The 18796-nt window shown below is 44.2% G+C and overlaps 1 protein-coding gene and 1 long non-coding RNA gene across 5 annotated transcripts in view; one reads left to right on the top strand and one right to left on the bottom strand.

Annotated features, from left to right (window-relative positions):
* The first annotated feature begins 2259 nt into the window (after positions 1-2259).
* On the top strand, positions 2260-8993 carry LOC143982417 (uncharacterized). The gene is made up of 2 exons (XR_013274450.1): positions 2260-2792; positions 6647-8993. It is a non-coding gene; the product is annotated as an uncharacterized LOC143982417 (long non-coding RNA).
* A 499-nt stretch (positions 8994-9492) lies between these two features.
* DCAF6 (DDB1 and CUL4 associated factor 6) overlaps positions 9493-18796 on the bottom strand; it is a 208167-nt gene continuing 198863 nt past the window's right edge. For all 4 annotated transcript variants that reach the window (XM_077481106.1, XM_077481105.1, XM_077481103.1 and 1 more), the window contains one exon: positions 9493-10221. In XM_077481106.1, the coding sequence (XP_077337232.1) occupies positions 10169-10221 (53 nt within the window). In that variant the 3' untranslated portion in view covers positions 9493-10168. The remainder of the gene's footprint in view (positions 10222-18796) is intronic.

The raw sequence follows: 18796 nt of genomic DNA on the forward strand, positions 1-18796 counted from the left end.
AGGAGCTTCCGGGCCACCTTGCAATCGATGGGTATAGAGCATCAATCTGGGGACTCTGGGGTGCGCTTACGAACCCAGATAAACTAAAGGAATTCTGTTCTGTAAAATACGTAAAAAGGGGATGTGTATAGGCACGGTCAGAAAGAAAGAGGACTTTGGGGATTTTCATTTTGACTGCATGGATCCGGCCTAGCCAAGAGAGGGAGGGGAATTCCCAGGAATGGAGAAGAGAGGTCAAAGGACCACCCGCAGGGGATAGTAGTTGGCAGAGAACAAGGTGGAATAAGAGGAAGCGAGTTTAATTCCCAAGTGATCTATGGAATTGGGTGCCCAGCGATAGGTTAATTGTGTCTGTAGATATGTACAGTGAGAGAAAAAAGTATTTTATCCCCTGCTGATTTTGTACGTTTGCCCACTGACAAAGAAATGATCAGTCTATAATTTTAATGGTAGGTTTATTTTAACAGTGAGAGATAGAACAAAAATATCCAGACAGACGCATTTCAAAAAGGTTATAAATTGATTTGCATTTTAATGAGTGAAATAAGTATTTGACCCCTTCGTATATATTATGACTTAGTACTTGATGGCAAAACCCTTGTTGGCAATCACAGAGGTCTTGTAGTTGGCCACCAGGTTTGCACACAGCTCAGGAAGTATTTGGTCCCACTCCTCTTTGCAGATCCTCTCAAAGTCATTCAGGTTTCGAGGCTAACGTTTGTTAACGCGAACCTTCAGCTCCCTCCACAGGTTATCTATGGGATTAAGGTCTGGAGACTGGCTAGGACCTTAATGTGCTCCTTCTTGAGTCACTCTGTTGCTTGGCCTTGTGTTTTGGGTAATTGTCATGCTGGAATACCCATCCATTACTCACTCATTTTCAATGCCCTGGCTGAGGGAAGGAGGTTCTCACCCAAGATATGATGGTACATGGCCCCGTCCATGGTCCCTTGATGTGGTGAAGTTGTCCTGTACCCTTAGCAGAAAAACACCCTGAGAGCATAATATTTCCACCTCCATGTTTGACGGTGGGGATGGTGTTCTTGGGGGTCATAGGCATCATTCCTCCCCCTTCAAACACAGTGAGTTGAGCTCGATTTTGGTCTCTTCTGACAACACTTTCACCCAGTTCTCTTCTGAATCGTTCCGATGTTCATTAGCAAACTTCAGACGTGCCTGTACATGTGCTTTCTTGAGCAGGGGGACCTTGCGGGTGCTGCAGGATTTCAGTCCTTCACAGCATAGTGTGGTAATTGTTTACTTGGTGACTATGGTCGCAGCTGCCTTGAAATCATGGACAAGATTCTCCCTAGTAGTTCTGGGCTGATTCTTCACCATTCTTATGATCATTGAAACTTCACAAGGTGAGATTTTGCATGGAGCCCCAGACCGAGGGAGATTGACAGTTATTTTGGGTTTCTTCCATTTGCAAATAATAACACCAACTGTTGTCACCCTCTCACCAAGCTGCTTAGGTGGTCTTGTAGCCCATTCCAGCCTTGTGTAGTTCTACAATCTTGTCCCTGACATCCTTGGACAGCTCTTTGGTCTTGGCCACGGTGGAGAGATTGGAGTCTGATTGATTGGTCTATTGATTTATATTCTGGGATTTAAAACATGTCCATGGTTCATCCACTAGTACAAATATATAAAAAAAAACACTATTGATTTAGCAAGATTGCCTCATGATGTTCCTTTCAACATAAAGCAGTGACAGTAGATGTTTCTTCACATAGTGAACAAATGTTTCAAGTCACTTTTGCACAACTGTATCCACATTTTGATTGGAGGATATCAGATAGAATGCCGGACCAGGAGTATCACTAATGTTGCCATCATAAATGCTTCAGGAATGTTCTTTGGCTAAAGCTTGATGTTAGGGTTTCCCCATAAAAAATGAATGGGCTTATACCCGGGGTGGAGCCGACAGCTTGCACAGACATAAGAGAAATGCGTTTTTCTTTTAAAACACAATGGGGCCACAAATCAGAACTGAATCAAGCGATTATCGCACTTTGTCCTCTTGTAGATTCAATTATTTTCCACAATATTTGTTCCCCACTCCTCAGACAATATTTTGCTACTTTTTCTCTTCTCCATGCTCTGTGGTACACAGACATAACAGAATGTTCGAATCAATTTTTTCATCATTTTAACTTTGCCAGTGTGATTTCTATATCGTCAGCATCTGTTAATTGATACAGCAGAGATTAATTACAAATTACAGGAGCATCACAAAATTGCAATTATTGCTTACTATAAGGGAATACTTATTAAGGTTACCAAAAGATATACGGTACTAGGTTAAAGGTCTAAGATAATATGCTTAGGCGTGCATTTCACTAAGTTCAGAATTAAGATGCAAGATGTTGACATATTAGGATGCATCTGTCTGCGGTAAGAGGTACAAAGCTAAGATAGGACTGGTTACGCAAGAATATGGTCAGTCAGCAGATGTTGAAATGACGAAATAACTATCAGAAGACTGTATTTCACCTTTGACTTAGATAATGTCATGAGTTTAAGAAAAATGTCGATGTATGTATGAATTACCTGATTGGTTAAACCACAGGGCTGTCCTTCAGCTCAAACTAAATAAAACTGTTGTGTGTGCTTCAATAGGCACATTCATTATTCACGTACAATAGTGTGTATGTGTAATGTTTTGTCCACCGGTGAAAGGGACCTCCGCTCTTCAATCCTAGCCTAGGCTACCAGGGGTTACTTACAGAAGACGAGCAACCTAACAGTTTTGGTACCAGCAAAGTGGGGTTCGTCTCGTCTTGCGACAGGTAAGTCACTTTACTCTTTTTTACCTGATTGGTGAATGGTGTAAACACTTACTCTGTCCGGGCGGCCGCTACGAACTTAGTTTAAAATTAAAAGAAGTAACTGTGCCTTCGCGGTGGACTAGGCTGGTCCCTCGGGAGGTTAAAAGGGCTCGCAAGGAATTTATAGGTTTAGGGGAGTCCGACTAGGTTGGTCTGACTTAAAACTATTGGTGATAGTATTTTTAACACGGGAAGTAGTAGATTACGCCCGTGACAAAGGGATTGGTGGAGTGGACGCCCATTTGAAAAAAAAAATTTTTTTTTTTAAAAAGTGCACTATAAATTGATAAATGTATTGCAATACGGTTATGTCATGTCTTAAAGTATATTAAGAATATGTCTGTTTCTCTCTAGGTACACGTGTAAGTATACAGAGTATAAGTTTTAATATAGAGTATAAGGAAAATAATTGTTGTTGTTTAAATAAGTGCAGAATATGAGGAGCCCTCTTGTAGTGACATAGCATCCGCCTGCCCCCATTGCACGTTAGGTCTACTCTTCCTAAGAATAGATGACAAGTGGATTTTACTGACCACCAGACCAGGGGGGTTCTCTTGCAGACTTGGTGTAAGAGGGGTATATCCCGCCACCAGGAAAAATTTACCCTTCATCGTATATTAAGGGTAAATCTTCATAGTTTTATATAAGTCCATCTGCCCCAAAAAAGATCAGGGATCCTACTCCCAGACCAGAGACCGGATTGTTGGACAAACCGGGTGTTATCACCTGTGTCCTGCCACTAGACACACACTGCCCAGACTACTAGATGGGGAATTCTGCAGCAACCCAAGCCATGGCCACCCCATCACCCTATGAATTTGTCAGTAATATGATCCCTGGCCCCCAGGTAGAACCATTTTGGACACAAGTCCGGGAAAGGTGTCACCAATTGGGAATCCATGACCCAGGACCCCAAGGTCCTTGTTCAGAGGAAGACTGGCAAGAAGTCAGTAAAATTTGTCAGGTACATAAGCATTCTTATCCTCCCTGCAAAGGGGCTGACCCACAATACATGAAGGATTGTTTCTGTGCATGGAACAAATGCCTTGGAAAATATAGGCAATTGTGGACAGCAAGGACATTGGAAATCCCAGTGCCCTTATAGGACTGGACAGATTAGAGCAAGAGGCAGAGGCAGGGGATTTAACCCCCAGACCCGCCCACAGTATCCCCGTTATCTGCCATACCAGAACCCTCGTCAACCACTACCCCAATATCCTACACAGCCACAAATAATGCACCGAGGGAAACTCTGTTGGTATTAATGGGACACCTGTCACCCATCCCATCACTCCACCACTGACTGTAGCCACTCCAGAAGGACAGAAATTATGTACCCAAACTTTTGCCATCTTGTCCTCATGCCCTGTGCCCCTTATGGGACGGGACCTCTTGGCACAACTGTGTATTACCATTAAGTTTAATAGAGAAGGTTCCCTTACCGCTAGTTCACCATTATGTGACTTACATGGCCCTAAGCGACATGCACACAGAGGGTTCCCAAAAAGACATGCACACAGGAGTTTCTTTCTAATGATACCTTCCTCCCTTGACCATCACACAATTTGGGCAGAAAACAAAGGTAGTGTGGGCTTTATTAATTGCACACCATATGCACCCCAAATGCGGTCAGATGCAGGGATACAATATCAAAAACAGTATCCCCTACCCCCAGAGAAAGTCAAAGGCATCTCCCCTCAAATTAATGATTACATATCAAAAGGTATCCTGAGACCAATCATCAGTCCCTGGAACACGCCCATTTACCCCGTAAAAAAGGCCAGTGGGGAGTGGAGACTCGTCCAAGACCTCAGAGCAGTAAACAAACAAGTGATTCCCCTCCCACCCCTAGTCTCAGACATCACTTATTTTTTCATGCATACCGGCAGACTCTCTATGCTACACAGTAATTGATTTAGCGAATGCTTTCTTTAGCATTCCCATTGCAGAGGAAGCCCAACCTATGTTTGCTTTCTCCTGGGCCGGGGGCCAACTAACCTGGCAAGGGTATGTAGACAGTCCAGCCGCCTTCTCTATGGTACTCAACGAGACTGTCAAGTCTTGGACTTCTGAGCGTGGGTCGGTACTAATACAGTATGTGGACGACCTGCTCCTGTGCAGTCGAACTGCTGAAGATTGTGCGGTCGATTCAACATCACTGTTACAACACCTAGCTCACGCCGGGCATCTAGCCTCAAGGAAGAAAATACAATGGTGCCAGCCACAGGTAGAATACCTAGGGTGCATTCTAAAGGAAGGGACAAGGCTAGTGTCCCCCAAACGTGCCGCAGCCCTTCGAGCTCTCAGTCCCCCAAAAGACAAGGCCGCCCTACTCTCATTTTTGGGTGCAATTGTATATTGCCGCCAATGGATCCCTGACTGTTCTCATTATGATAGTATCCTAAGAGAGGCTACTGGCTCGACAGCCCCTAAATTAATAGATTGGACTGAAGACAGACTACAAGCTTTTCAAGCTCTATTAAACAGTCTGTCAAATGCTCCCGCCCTAGGGTTGGTAGACTATGGTAAAGCTTTTCAACTATACTGTGTAGTCTCGGGGACCTCTTTTGCCGCGGTTTTGACACAACAGCATGGAACAGGCTACCGCCCTGTCTCCTACCTATCTAAAAAAAAAAAACTCCCCATCCAAGTACAGGGAATGCCATTCTGTCTCCAAAATCTTGCTGCCTGTGCAATGGCTGTACAAGATGCAAACAAATTAGTGCTAGGTCACCCATTGACTCTCTATACCACTCATTCAGTCACGCATCTTATTCAGAACATGAATACCCAACATATGACCTCGCAAAGACTTAGTGGTTATGAGATAACACTGATGAACACTGATAACCTCACACTCAAATATGTGCCTGCCAGCAACCCCGCTGTGCGCCTTTTGCATTCCATGTTGCGTTTACCACATGACCCAGACATACATGACTGTTCGGAAAAGGTTGCTGCTATTACCAGTCCCAGACCGGATCTCACTGACACCCCTATCTCAGGTGCAGAGGATGTTTTCGTTGACGGTAGCTGCTCACGTCCCTCTGACTCCACCTTTTTAACCGGTTATGCAGTTGTTCAACTACCAGACATCGTACTGGAGGCAAAATCATTACCTCCTTCTTCAGCCCAGGTAGCAGAGTTAGAAGCCCTCACTAGGGCCTGCATTCTATTCACCGGTAAAGAGGTGAACGTCTACACAGACAGTAGATATGCTTTTGGAGTGGTGCATGATTTTGGTGTGATATGGGCCAATAGAGGTTTTAAAACAGCAGACAACAAAATAATTGCCAACTCCACACAGATTAGTGCTCTCCTCCAAGCCATTCTTCTTCCAAAAAAGGTAGCCATAATTAAAGTAAAGGCACACTCCTCTGACAGCAGTCGTGTTTCAAAAGGGAATGCTCTTGCTGACAGAGAAGCTAAAAGAGCTGCTGCCTTTTCCCCTAACCCACCTGCCCCCACAACAATGTTTTTCAAGGAACACTTCGCAGCACCTAACTTTAAAACTGTCATAGCACAGATGCAATCAATGGCCACAGAAGATGATGTCCATTTTTGGACAAAGGAAGGATTGACCAAAGACCCTGAAGGTCTTTGGTCAAAAGAGGGGAAGATCCACATGCAAGAACAAAACTATCACCCTTTGAGGTCCTCATGGGAATCCCCGCAAACATAGAATTACCCCCATTAGACCAAGACACTGATATTGACATTTATTCCCAACAGGAAATGTACGTGAAAAACCTGGTAAGTATGCTTCATGAAATGAACGAACAAGTTTCTGTCACCTTTTTTCCCTCTTCCCACAGAACCAACGCATCCCTTCATCCCTGGGGATAAAGTGCTGATCAAACAATTAGCACAAAGAAAGAGTATCGGACCGGCTTTCTCAGGACCATGGAAGGTGGAAAAGGTATCCAGGACCGCAGTGTTAACAGACCTAGGAAACACCTGGATCCACGCCAGCCGTCTTAAAAAGTGTCCCCAGCTTCCCTCGACTCCAGAGCCCCTGGCAGTGACAGAGAGCAGCAACTCCCAAGAACAAGATCTACAAGTAGTTCAGAGAGGCATAGAACAAATTTCCCTGGAAGATCCCACACCCCCTCAAAAGGACAAAACAGAGCCAACAACTGCCGGGATGAGAAACGAAGAAGAAGAACAGAACTCTTAGATAACAAATAATCAGAACTTTAAAAAAACAAAGATGCTTTCTCCATCAGTGTCAGGGAAGGCTGTATGCCTTTGGGGTAGTCTGGTACTATTTGTATTCCTGCCCACATGGTTTATAGCCAACTGTATATATCATCCAGAAGACTTAGGTCTATTAAAAAGGGATATGTGGACCACCTAAGATGAATAATACCCCCGGCCAAAGACATAGTAGAAGTATTGTACCCGTTAATGAGTCACCTAAGGGACTGACTAACAAGATGTTACTACTAAAATTCAAATATAGCTATGCTCAAAAATCTGGTTTTGAGAAATGCTGGATTTGCAGCAAGCTACATCCCAGTACAGCTAGAATCCCTCTCATGGCAGTCCCCTTGAATTTTACCCCCCTCCTTAATGGAACACCCCCTATCGTCCTAACGAATGTTACTAGGACCCGTCCAAATAAAACCCTCACTTTCCAAATTATAGGTAGAAGCCACTTCCCAGACTGGTGTTTCCGACTGGGAAACACCACAGATGGAGCCGAGGTTTGCAAACAAGCAAAACTTAACATTTCAATGACATCATTTAACAGTCCTTCTTTCTTCCATACTTCAGATCCCACCCTAAATGCCACCTTTTTAGACTTTCTTAGCTCCAGTACCAAGACTACAATACACCAATTAATGTCAATACTGGTGCTCTCTGGCCTTTCTGATACTCTTAGGAACGTGTTCCATAAACGACCCCTAGCTCTAGGAAATACCATATATATATGCTGCGGCAAACTCTGTCACCCCTGGATCCCAACCAAACCCCAGGGGTGGTGTTACCTTGCAGCCCTGGTTCCTATTATGGGGGTATTAGGGGATAACAAGGGAAGTCACCTCCTTGAAGCCAGCATGCATCCTAGATATCCCCTTAGACACCGTAATAAACGAGAATTGTTTTTAGAAAAAGATATGGCCTGGGCATGGTTCCCTTCCTGGACAGGGTGGGGAATTGACCTAATGAAAAGATTAAATAATTACACTGGCATAATTGATGAGATTCTGGAGGAAAATTCTGATGACATAACCAAACTAAATCTAGAAACTAGGGCAATTAGGAAGCAACTAGAACTACATGAGTTGGCTATAGAAAGTATGAGTGCAGCCCTTACTGGCCTCTGTGAGACTACTGAGGATTATGAGTGCTGTACCTGGATTCATAATACCAGCATCGAAGTCCCAGACTACTATGACGTTATTGCTCAACACAGGGAAGAGGTAAATAAACTACAGAAAGAGGCAAGGAACATAGGAAAAAACTGGGATCCCTTCTCGAGCAGTTTTAGTTTTGGGGGATTAATATCTTGGCTCCGAAATGCTGCCATGACAATTGTCACTGTGATTCTCTTCATTCTATTTTTATATGCCTGTTATAAGATAATCAAATGTTTATGTAAAAAGGGAAACACGGTCGCTCCGAAGGATCTGAAACTCACTTCCATTGTTAAGGATCCAACGGTATGGTATAGAAACCAAGAGCACAAGGGTTCGGAGTATGAAGCCTGTGCTATTAAATTAGAAAAGGAATGATCATTATGTAAATCACAGAATGATCAAAGGAAGGATTATAAGGGAATACTTATTAAGGTTACCAAAAGATATACGGTACTAGGTTAAAGGTCTAAGATAATATGCTTAGGCGTGCATTTCACTAAGTTCAGAATTAAGATGCAAGATGTTGACATATTAGGATGCATCTGTCTGCGGTAAGAGGTACAAAGCTAAGATAGGACTGGTTACGCAAGAATATGGTCAGTCAGCAGATGTTGAAATGACGAAATAACTATCAGAAGACTGTATTTCACCTTTGACTTAGATAATGTCATGAGTTTAAGAAAAATGTCGATGTATGTATGAATTACCTGATTGGTTAAACCACAGGGCTGTCCTTCAGCTCAAACTAAATAAAACTGTTGTGTGTGCTTCAATAGGCACATTCATTATTCACGTACAATAGTGTGTATGTGTAATGTTTTGTCCACCGGTGAAAGGGACCTCCGCTCTTCAATCCTAGCCTAGGCTACCAGGGGTTACTTACAGAAGACGAGCAACCTAACACTTACAATTTTGAGAAGGTGCCAATAATTTTGTCCAGTCCATTTTTGATGTTGTTGGCATGGATTGTGTCAGATTTGGCTTTTTGTTTCTCCACTTTTTTGTGTCTTACCAATACAAACAAAATAAATAAACATGAGAATGCCTAAACATTTGTAATTGCAACAATTTTCTGGGCGAAGTGATGCATTATCTGACAGAAATGCAGGGGGGGGGGGCAATATTTTTGGCCAAGACTGTATGCAATGTTCCCCAACTATTACTTTGACTGGTTTCCAATGCTATACGGTCTACACCTGATGGCTACATCTGTTCAACTTTGTTATGCTATATGAAAAACATTTGAAGCAATCACAGCAACCTATAAACACCATAGTTACATATCAGCACACAATAAATGACATTTTAGAACGGAGTTTTATTGAAATGTCACATTTCATTTTCCCTGACAAAATATATTTGGTATTGCAAAATTGTGCATGCACTGTTAATGCTTAAAAAAATGCAATAGTGCAAGTCATCGAAGAAGGAAGAAGATGCAGAGATGATAGAGAAACATGGCTTACATAGAAATTAGACCACAGTACATTCCCACCTGTTATCACATGACCTGCAGCTCATTTCTCTATTTTGACATTAGGCAATAAAGCCAGGATTCTAAAGGGAAAGCTGCATAAATTTGGTACTTATGAAAACAAACCACACACTGCCCATAGCATATAAAATACAGAAATACTTTCAGATGCGTTTTCCAACCTGCCATGTGCTTTTACAACACAAATGTTTAATCATACATCATACAAACCATTACCCATCAACTCATTCTTACAAAGTTTTTTTTGCTTTATAAATTAGTAAATAGAATTTCCTTCCAACTACACTACACAACGCAAGAGTCACCATTCATTTTGTTCAAAAGTCAAAACAATTGTGAAATAACTTACAACGCATTACGTTTTTTTTATCCATACTTATTAAACATTAGTCTAAACCAAAATATTATTGAGGCATTTTGTCATATGTAAATACAGTACAATATACAAGTTACAGCACATTCATATACACTTGATTGCATCACTCATCTTCATTTGAGTTTTCTTGACCTTCTGCACTTTGTTCAGATCGATCTGAGAATCAAGAAGAGGAGAAAAATAATGAAATCATACAATATTTTAAAAGCCTGCAAGTCTTCAGTGTTACACAGTACATTTTAGAAGCAGCTCTTTATATATATATATATATATATATATATATATATATATGTGTTTCTAAGCCTACGAAAAAGAGGTGGGAAGTGAGGGTCAACCTATCAATGCAGCCTTATCAGTGCCCATCTGTAGCCCAGGGGTGGATCCAGAGTCTAGTCTCGGGAGCGGCACTGCCAGAAAATAAGATGTACCGGTACGCCATTTTGTGCAATAGCCAAAGGCACACGTGCCGATTGGCCAGAGGGGGCAACAATCAGCGGGTCCGGTGTAAGTGATGTCCGCCAGCCACCTGAAATCGCTCCCCACAGAGATGGAACAGCGGTCTTCTGATGTAAACAAGGCAGATAGCCGTTCTGTCAGAGATGAACAGAGTGATCTTGTGTTCCTGCTAAACAGGAACACAGATCACTCTGTTCATCTAGTGAGTCCATCCCCACACAGTTAGCAAGCACCCCCTAGGGACACAGTTAACCCTTTGATCACCCCTGATGTTAACACTTCCCAGCCAGTGTCATTAGTATATTGACAGTGCATATTTTTAGCACTGATCACTGTATTAGTTTCACTGGTCCCCAAAAAGTGTCCTATCTGTCCGCCACAATGTTGTAGTCCTGCTAAAAAAATAAAAATAAATCACTGATTGCCGCCGTTACTAGAAAAATAAATAACTTTTATTCAAAATAATCAATACATTTATTGGGATTTTTTTACCAAAAATATGTAGCAGAATACATGTTGGCCTAAATTGAGGAAGACTTTTTTTTTATATATAGAAAAAAGTTAAAAATATTGCTTTCTTTTCCAAAACTGTCAGTATGTTTATATAGCAAAAAAAAAAATATATCACCAAAAGAAAGTACTATTAGTGGAAAGAAAATGGACATCAATTTTACTTGGGTACAGTGTTGCACGACCACGCGATTGTCAGTCAGTCAGTTACAGTAACGCAACGCAGTATTGCAAAAAATGTCTTGTTCATGGGGGGGAGAGGACTAAAAGGGCAGCATTTGTTTTTCATAAATAAGTATGGCACACGATTTATCGATTTTACACATTCACATTCATGAATTCTTTTACTCACTTTTATAGCTGCTATCACTGCTGCTTCTTGTTTTCACAACGTGCTGTGGAGAAGATGGAGGGAGGAGGTGGGTGGAGCCAACACTCTCACTCAGGGGCAGAGAACAAAGAAGGCTCCGCTATGAATGCTGGGGTTCTCCTCCTCCTCAGCAGCGGCTCCAGCCTCCGACGTGACTGGTTGCTACACGCCAGGTGGCACAGGCATTAGCAACCAGTGCAGGAAACATTAGCCAGCGGCGCAGCTCCACACACCACCTCCCTCCATCTTTTCCAGGTCCAGTGCAGCATAATGACCACAAACACAGTCTCTCTCTCAGCGCCGCCGATCGGCTGATTATACTGATGTGTGTGTGTGAGTGTGAGTGTGAGAGTGAGAGAGAGTGAGAGAGAGTGAGAGAGAGTGAGAGAGAGTGAGAGAGAGTGAGAGAGAGTGAGAGAGAGTGAGAGAGAGTGAGAGAGAGTGAGAGAGAGTGAGAGAGAGACTCGGTGGGGACTGCAATCACTGATATTTTCGGAGGGGGCAATTGCCCCGTTGTCCACCCCCTGGATCCGCCCCTGCTGTAGCCTCGCCATTGCCCATTAATGAAGCCCGATCAGTGCCCATCTACAGCCTCGCTATTGCTCATCCTTGCAGCCTGATCAGTGCCCATCGTTGCAACCTAATCAGTGCCTATTTGCAACCTCGCCATTACTCATCATTGCAGCTTGACCAGTGCCCATCTGCAGCCTCATCATTGCAGCCTGATCAGTGTGCATCTGCAGCCTTGCCATTGCCCATCATTGCAGCCCGATCAGTGCCCATCTGCAGACTTGCTCCTCACTGCAGCCCAATCAGTGCCTATCTGCAGACTTGCGCCTCACTGCAGCCTAATCAGTGTCCATCTGCAGCCTTGTTCCTCACTGCAACCTAATGCATGCCCATCTGCAGCCTTGCTCCTCACTGCAGCCTAATGCATGCCCATCTGCAGCCTTGCTCCTCACTGCAGCCTAATCAGTGCCCATCTGCAGCCTTGCTCCTCACTGCAGCCTAATCAGTGCCCATCTGCAGCCTTGCTCCTCACTACAGCCTAATCAGTGCCCATCTGCATTCTTGCTCCTCACTGCAGCCTGATCAGTGCCCATCTGCAACCTTGCTATTGCCGGATCTCCTGTGTACTCGGCTCGGTGTCACACTCAGTCCTGCCCCTTATCCTATGATGGACATAACGCCGGTCCAATGCCAGGATGTCAATGCTAGGAGCCATTCAGGGGGCGGGACTGGGTGTGACTGTGAGCCGAGCCGAATACACAGGAGATCTGACTGTGTATTTTGGCAACGCTCATCCCCTCCATGGCAGCCTATATCGGCGTGCAACATCCACACACAATTTTCCCCCTATTTTAAACATGGTAATTAAATGGGGAATAGGGAGTTAAGGCTGATTAGAGCAAATTAAGGGTTAATAAGGGGTTAAACAGAGGAGCATTTATTCATCCCTTTGATCTGCAGATGAAGAAACAGAAAGATACAAAAAGAAACTATGGGGGTTATTTACTAAAGGCAAATCCACTTTGCACTACAATTGCAAAGTGCACTTAAAAGTGCAGTCGCTGTATATCAGAGGGGGACCTGGAAGGAAAATTTTAAAAAAGCATTTTAGCTTGCACATGATTGGATAATAAAATCAGCAGAGCTTCCCCTCAGATTTACAGCGACTGCACTTCCTAGTGCAATTTGCACTTGTAGTGCAAAGTGGGTTTGCCTTTCATAAATAACCCCCAATGTTTCTTTTTATTTTAGTGTTTCAGTGGCTGAGCGATGTTGTTAATAAACATTGCTGGCTCCTTTTTTTTTTGACAGCTCCAATTACTGGACTTCTTTAACACTTCAGCTGGCAACAGGGGAGACCCACTGACAGCTCAAAGAACTGAGCCTGAAAGTATTGGTTGCAGGTATTGGTGCATTTGCATGAGTACCAATACTTGTGCAAATACTCTGTATCAGCACTGATACTAGTATCGGTGCAACTCTACTACCCAGCATTAGGGGGTTACTGATCACATGCTCCTGGTCTGCTCTCTCTCTCCCCAACTAGGCCCAAATGTTACAATAAAGCATTTTTGAATACAAAGAAAAAAAACAGAAAAAGCATGTGTGATTATTCTGGGCCAAAAGTTTCCTTGTATTGTTGGATGGAGATGACTCTGCCCGACATTACAGTCTTCATTTCTGTTCCAGGTGCTGAATCAGAGAGAGTGTTTAGTGCCCAACACCCTGCTGTCTCCCAGCTTCCCTCTGGTCCCCAAAAGGTGGTGAACCCACCCCAGCACACAGCAAACCACACAGAGTGGGGCAGTTTGCATGTTGGGCACCAGGTGGTTATAGCCTTTCACTTATAGAAAGAGCCGAGATCTGATAAAGCTATGATAAAAGTTTTTCTCACAGTCAGGAAAATAGGAAAACAAAGCTGAACTCCAGTCACACAAATAATGACCAGAGGACTACAAAATATTGGTATGTTCTGCTTTAAGACCCCTTGGCTGTTTTTTATGTCACACCATATTTGCACAGGTGTTTATCAAGTGCATATTTAAAGGAAAAATATACACTGAAATTTATTTTTGGTGGACAAATAATCACAATACAATACTCAAATTTTGTTAAAATATAAAAGATGATGTTGTATCAAGTAAAGAGATGTCAAGATTCACATTTTTCCTGTTAAAAAGGTACCTAAAATTGTTCATTACAGGTTATCATTTTAGAGTTGGTGCTACTACAGTCCTTTTTTCCTTGTTAAAAAGAACATGTCATACTTGCCTGCTGTGTAGTGGATTTGCACAGAGCATTTCAGCCAAGTGTAAAGGGGGCTGCTGCACACAGAGGGCTTTTATCTTAATGCATAAAGATAACAAAAACCTTCTGCCTTTACAACCACTTTAATTGGGAATTAGGGCTCTAGAATTTTTGCTCCCACTCTGACATTCACAGCAATACCTCATATGCAGTCACAGAATGGACCATTTACTGCTGTCTCAGGCTCCCAGTGGAACAGGAGAGCCTGGGAACAATCACAGGCGGCAGTGGGTGGTGACCTTCAGAGTAAAAGTGATCAGGTGGCCTGCCCGGATCACTTTTACAAGAAAGAAAAACCAGGCTACCAGCTTGGCCCAAACTATTTGATGTAAAGGTACCGATAAAGGTTAAGCTTTAAGTATACTTCCTTGCATTAATGTAGATAATGTGTGCGCCTTTTAGATTGCTCAATAAAATCATTTTTGCCACAATAACACCTGGTTTGTCCCAAAAACATCATATGTATGTGTCAGGACATATTTATTCAGCAAACCTATGGCCGGAATGTTGAATTTTTTCTGATACAGTTGTGCTCATAAGTTTACATACCCTGGCAGAATTTATGGTTTCTTGGACATTTTTCAGAGAATATGAATGATAATACAAAAACATTTCTTTCACTCATGCTTAGTGTTTGACTGAAGCCATTTATTATCAATCAACTGGGTTTAATCTTTAAATCATAATGGCAACAGAAACTACCCAAATTACCCTGATCAAAAGTTTACATACCTTGGTGATTTTGGCCTGATAACATGCACACAAGTTGACACAAAGGGGTTTGAATGGTTATTAAAAGGTAACCATCCTCATCTGTGATCGGTTTTCTTTAATGTATTTAGTGTGTGTGTATAAAAGGTCAATGAATTTCTGGACTCCTGACAGGCCCTTGCATTTTTCATCCAGTGCTACACTGACGTTTCTGGATTGAGTCATGGGGAAAGCAAAAGAATCGTCAAAGAATCTGTGGGAAAAGGTATTTGAACTGTATACAACAGGAAAGGGATATAAAAAAAATATCCAAGGAATTGAGAATGGCAATCAGTAGTGTTCAAACTCTAATCAAGAAGTGGAACATGAGGAGTTCTGTTGAAACCAAACCACAGTCAGGTAGACCAACTAAACTTTCAGCCACAACTGCCAGGAAAATTGTTCGGGATGCAAAGAAAAACCCATAAAACTTCAGGTGGAATACAGGACTCTGATAACATGTGTTGTGGTTGTTTCAAGATGCACAATAAGGAGGCACTTATAACAAGATGGACTGCATGGTCGAGTCACCAGAAGAAAGCCATTACTATGCAAATGGAACAAAGTATCCCACTTACAATATGCCAAACAGCACAGAGACAAGCTTTAAACCTTCTGGCACAAAGTAATTTGGAGTAATCAGACCAAAATTTAACTTTTTGGCCACCACCATAAATGCTACATTTGGAGGAGTCAACAAGGCCTATGATGAAAGGTACGGAGGTCGATCGCTGATGTTTTGGGGATGTGTGAGCTACAAAAGGCACAGGAAATATGGTCAAAATTGTTGGCAAGGGGTCGTAGCTGGGCGCCATTGTAGCCGCTCCACGTGTAACCCGCATGGAGGACAGCACCACTGCAGCTCTGTCTGTCCCGCTCACTCCATCTCCAGAATCCAACTGCCTCACAGGGACTCCAGCTGCTTTCCGGGCTGACATGGTTGGCCCCTCACAATACCCAAGCCTCCTGGAAGAGGCCCTCCGCACCATGCTGCAGGCCCTCCCCATGCGGTCAGACATTGAGGCCCTTATCCTCCGTATAGAGGAGGCTCACAGCAGGGATATGCAGGAGGAGAGAGCTGAAATACACTCCCTGACAGACATCATAGACAAGGTAGAGATCTCCGTCTCCTCTCTGGAGAACAGAGTGTCAGCCCTGGAACGGTCACAGGCCTCGCAAGCTACTACGGCCCTGGAAATGCAACTTCACTTGTTGTGAGTTGTGTCGGCAGCTGCAGGGCCTCTTGGAAGCCACCGGAACAAAAGACCTGTCGGCGACGGTCACGGCCATATTCCATAGGCTTATGGTTGCTCCACCACCTTCGTTAGAGATAGATCGTGTGCACAGAACACTCAGGTCCAAATCATCTGACCCCGACAAGCCCCGTGACGTTCTATGCCACCTAAACCGCTACTCGCAGAAGGAGCTAATCCTCCACAAAGCCTGGGAGCATGGAACAATAGAATTCGATGAAGTGCACTTTCAAATCCTCCCAGACTTATCCAGAGCAACGCTGCAGAGGAGAGCGCTACTGAAACCGGCTCTAGAAGTGGCAAGGCGACATGACTGCACCTATAGTTGGGGATACCCTCTGGCTGTCACATTCCAGAAGGCCCAGACCTCCTTCACCCTACGCTCCCCAGCAGACCTACCCGTGTTCTTCACATTCCTGGATGCTGACCCGGTGCAAATGCAGAACTGGCTACAGAATCAGATCATCCCCATTGTGTAGAGTCCACTTGGGACTCTACACAATCAAGAACAACCAGCCTGCCCACTCGCAGAGATCTCAGCGGATATCCCGGGTGCCATCCATGGAAAGGTCACGAGAGTCATAATGGCCCTCCCAGGTACCAACTCTTTGTTACACACAGGTTGACGGCCCACCTCCCCGCATACTAGTTTTCTATTTTGTTCTTCCTTCTTTACCCCCCACTTGACTGTCTCCCCAAGCCTGTTGTGTCAGTAGATGCTGAGTGACTTTCACACTGTACCATTCAGGGACGCCCTCGCCTCCCCCAGCCCACTGAACACTCAGACACCCCTCTGAGTGTGGCACTGCTGGTCCCGGCCGTCTCACGGACCTAATGGGAACTAGTCACACTTTACAGGCAGCACCTGCAGGGGCTTGGATCCCTAATGTTTAGTCCCTGTGTGTTAGGACAGGGCCACATACCTCTAATGCCTGCCTGGTGGGACACACCAACTGTTATGGAGGGGGATAATTATAGCCATATCTATGTTGATATATGCTCTCTCTGCCTCCTCCTGCCAGCAGGATGGAACCACCTGCAATTTGGCTAACACTGATCTTATTATAAGTATGAAACACGGTGCTGATCCCACATCCTCCTGCACCCCATGGCCCTTGAGCCCCAACAACTACCCTCATGCTGGAATACACTATATGGGTTAACACCATATGGGGATGTGCCTCCCTCTAGTCATAACGGGGAGAACGGTGGAGACCACGCCAGAACCACATTTTTACATCAAAATGACTTTAGGCCTTAATGTTTTTACCCATACGCGGTACTCAACAGTGCTGGGTGTGTTGCTTGATGGGAGGCGCGCCTACATTGGATGGTCTGCAGCTCCTCATTCAGCCTGGTCACCCCATGGGGGAGCTACTCCCCCCCGTGGGGCACACGGGGCCCTGCTGTAGCCGGGGTGAATATACAGACCTAGGAAGGGGAGAAGGGACAACCGGGGTGGCTGGTGGTGCATGGGTCCTGAACCCCCTCCCCACACTTGCCCCCGTGAGGACCCCCTTACCCGGGGGGGGGGGGACTTAACCCTGGACAAGAACGCCTAGGGAGGGGTTCGGAATCACTTGGTCAATAAGGGGAAGTTCTTAACATTTTTGGTTTAACTCAATCTGTGTGTTTAATATGTTATATGTGATTTCCATGTTCTAAATACACCTGTATACCTTCCTAGTACCACTGTCTCATCTCTCATTACCAATTATGGTCGGTTGAGGGGGGGGGGGGGATCTCCCCACCGTCTCTTGCTGACGACATTCCCACATAGGCCAACGCTCGATTGCCAGTCTGATACTGGAGAGCGTATTAGCAACATTTTGCTGCCATATTTTCTCTCCTTTAGGTGGCGCTCTCTGAAGGTCACGAGACCTTTTAAAAACTCCCCCTTTGGGCAATCCATCCACAGGGGTTTCTCTTTCTCTCTGCTACTCACTTCCCCCCTTTCTCTCACCTGATCTCCCCCCCCTCCTCCCCCACCCCTCTACTCTCTTAAACCTTCTACCCCATTCCCTTCCCCCACCCTCCTCCCATGAACATGGATGAATTTAACATAATTTCATTAAATGCAAAGGGGCTAAACATCCCTGAAAAAAGACGGATGCTGCTACCTGACATGCAGCGCATGAAGGCAGATATCATCCTATTGCAGGAAACGCACTTTAGAGAAAATCCACTGCCCATACTTAAGAACAAATTCTACCCCACAGTATACCACACCACCCACTCAGAAGCCAAGTCTAGAGGAGTTTCTAACCTAATTTCAGCTAGAATACCCTGGACACACTTAGATATGAAGACAGACCCAGGGACGCTACTTATTCTTAAAAGGTCTGATTGGCGACGTAAAATGTGACCTTTGCAAACTAACTTTACATCAAGACACCTTCCTAAAAACGCCACCTAGAACAGTGCCTGAAATATTCAGATGGGCAATTAATCGGAGGAGACCTGAACATCCCCCTGACCCCAGAAGAGGACACTTTGTCTGGATCATCCTCAACCTCCCGAGACACACACAAACAAATCCTTAGATCCCTTCATACTGCACAATTGATAGAAGTTT

The sequence above is a fragment of the Lithobates pipiens genome, unplaced genomic scaffold (genome assembly GCF_037356315.1).
Source record: "Lithobates pipiens isolate NorthernLeopardFrog02 unplaced genomic scaffold, aLitPip1_a1.2 Scaffold_16, whole genome shotgun sequence".
NCBI lineage: Eukaryota > Metazoa > Chordata > Amphibia > Anura > Ranidae > Lithobates > Lithobates pipiens.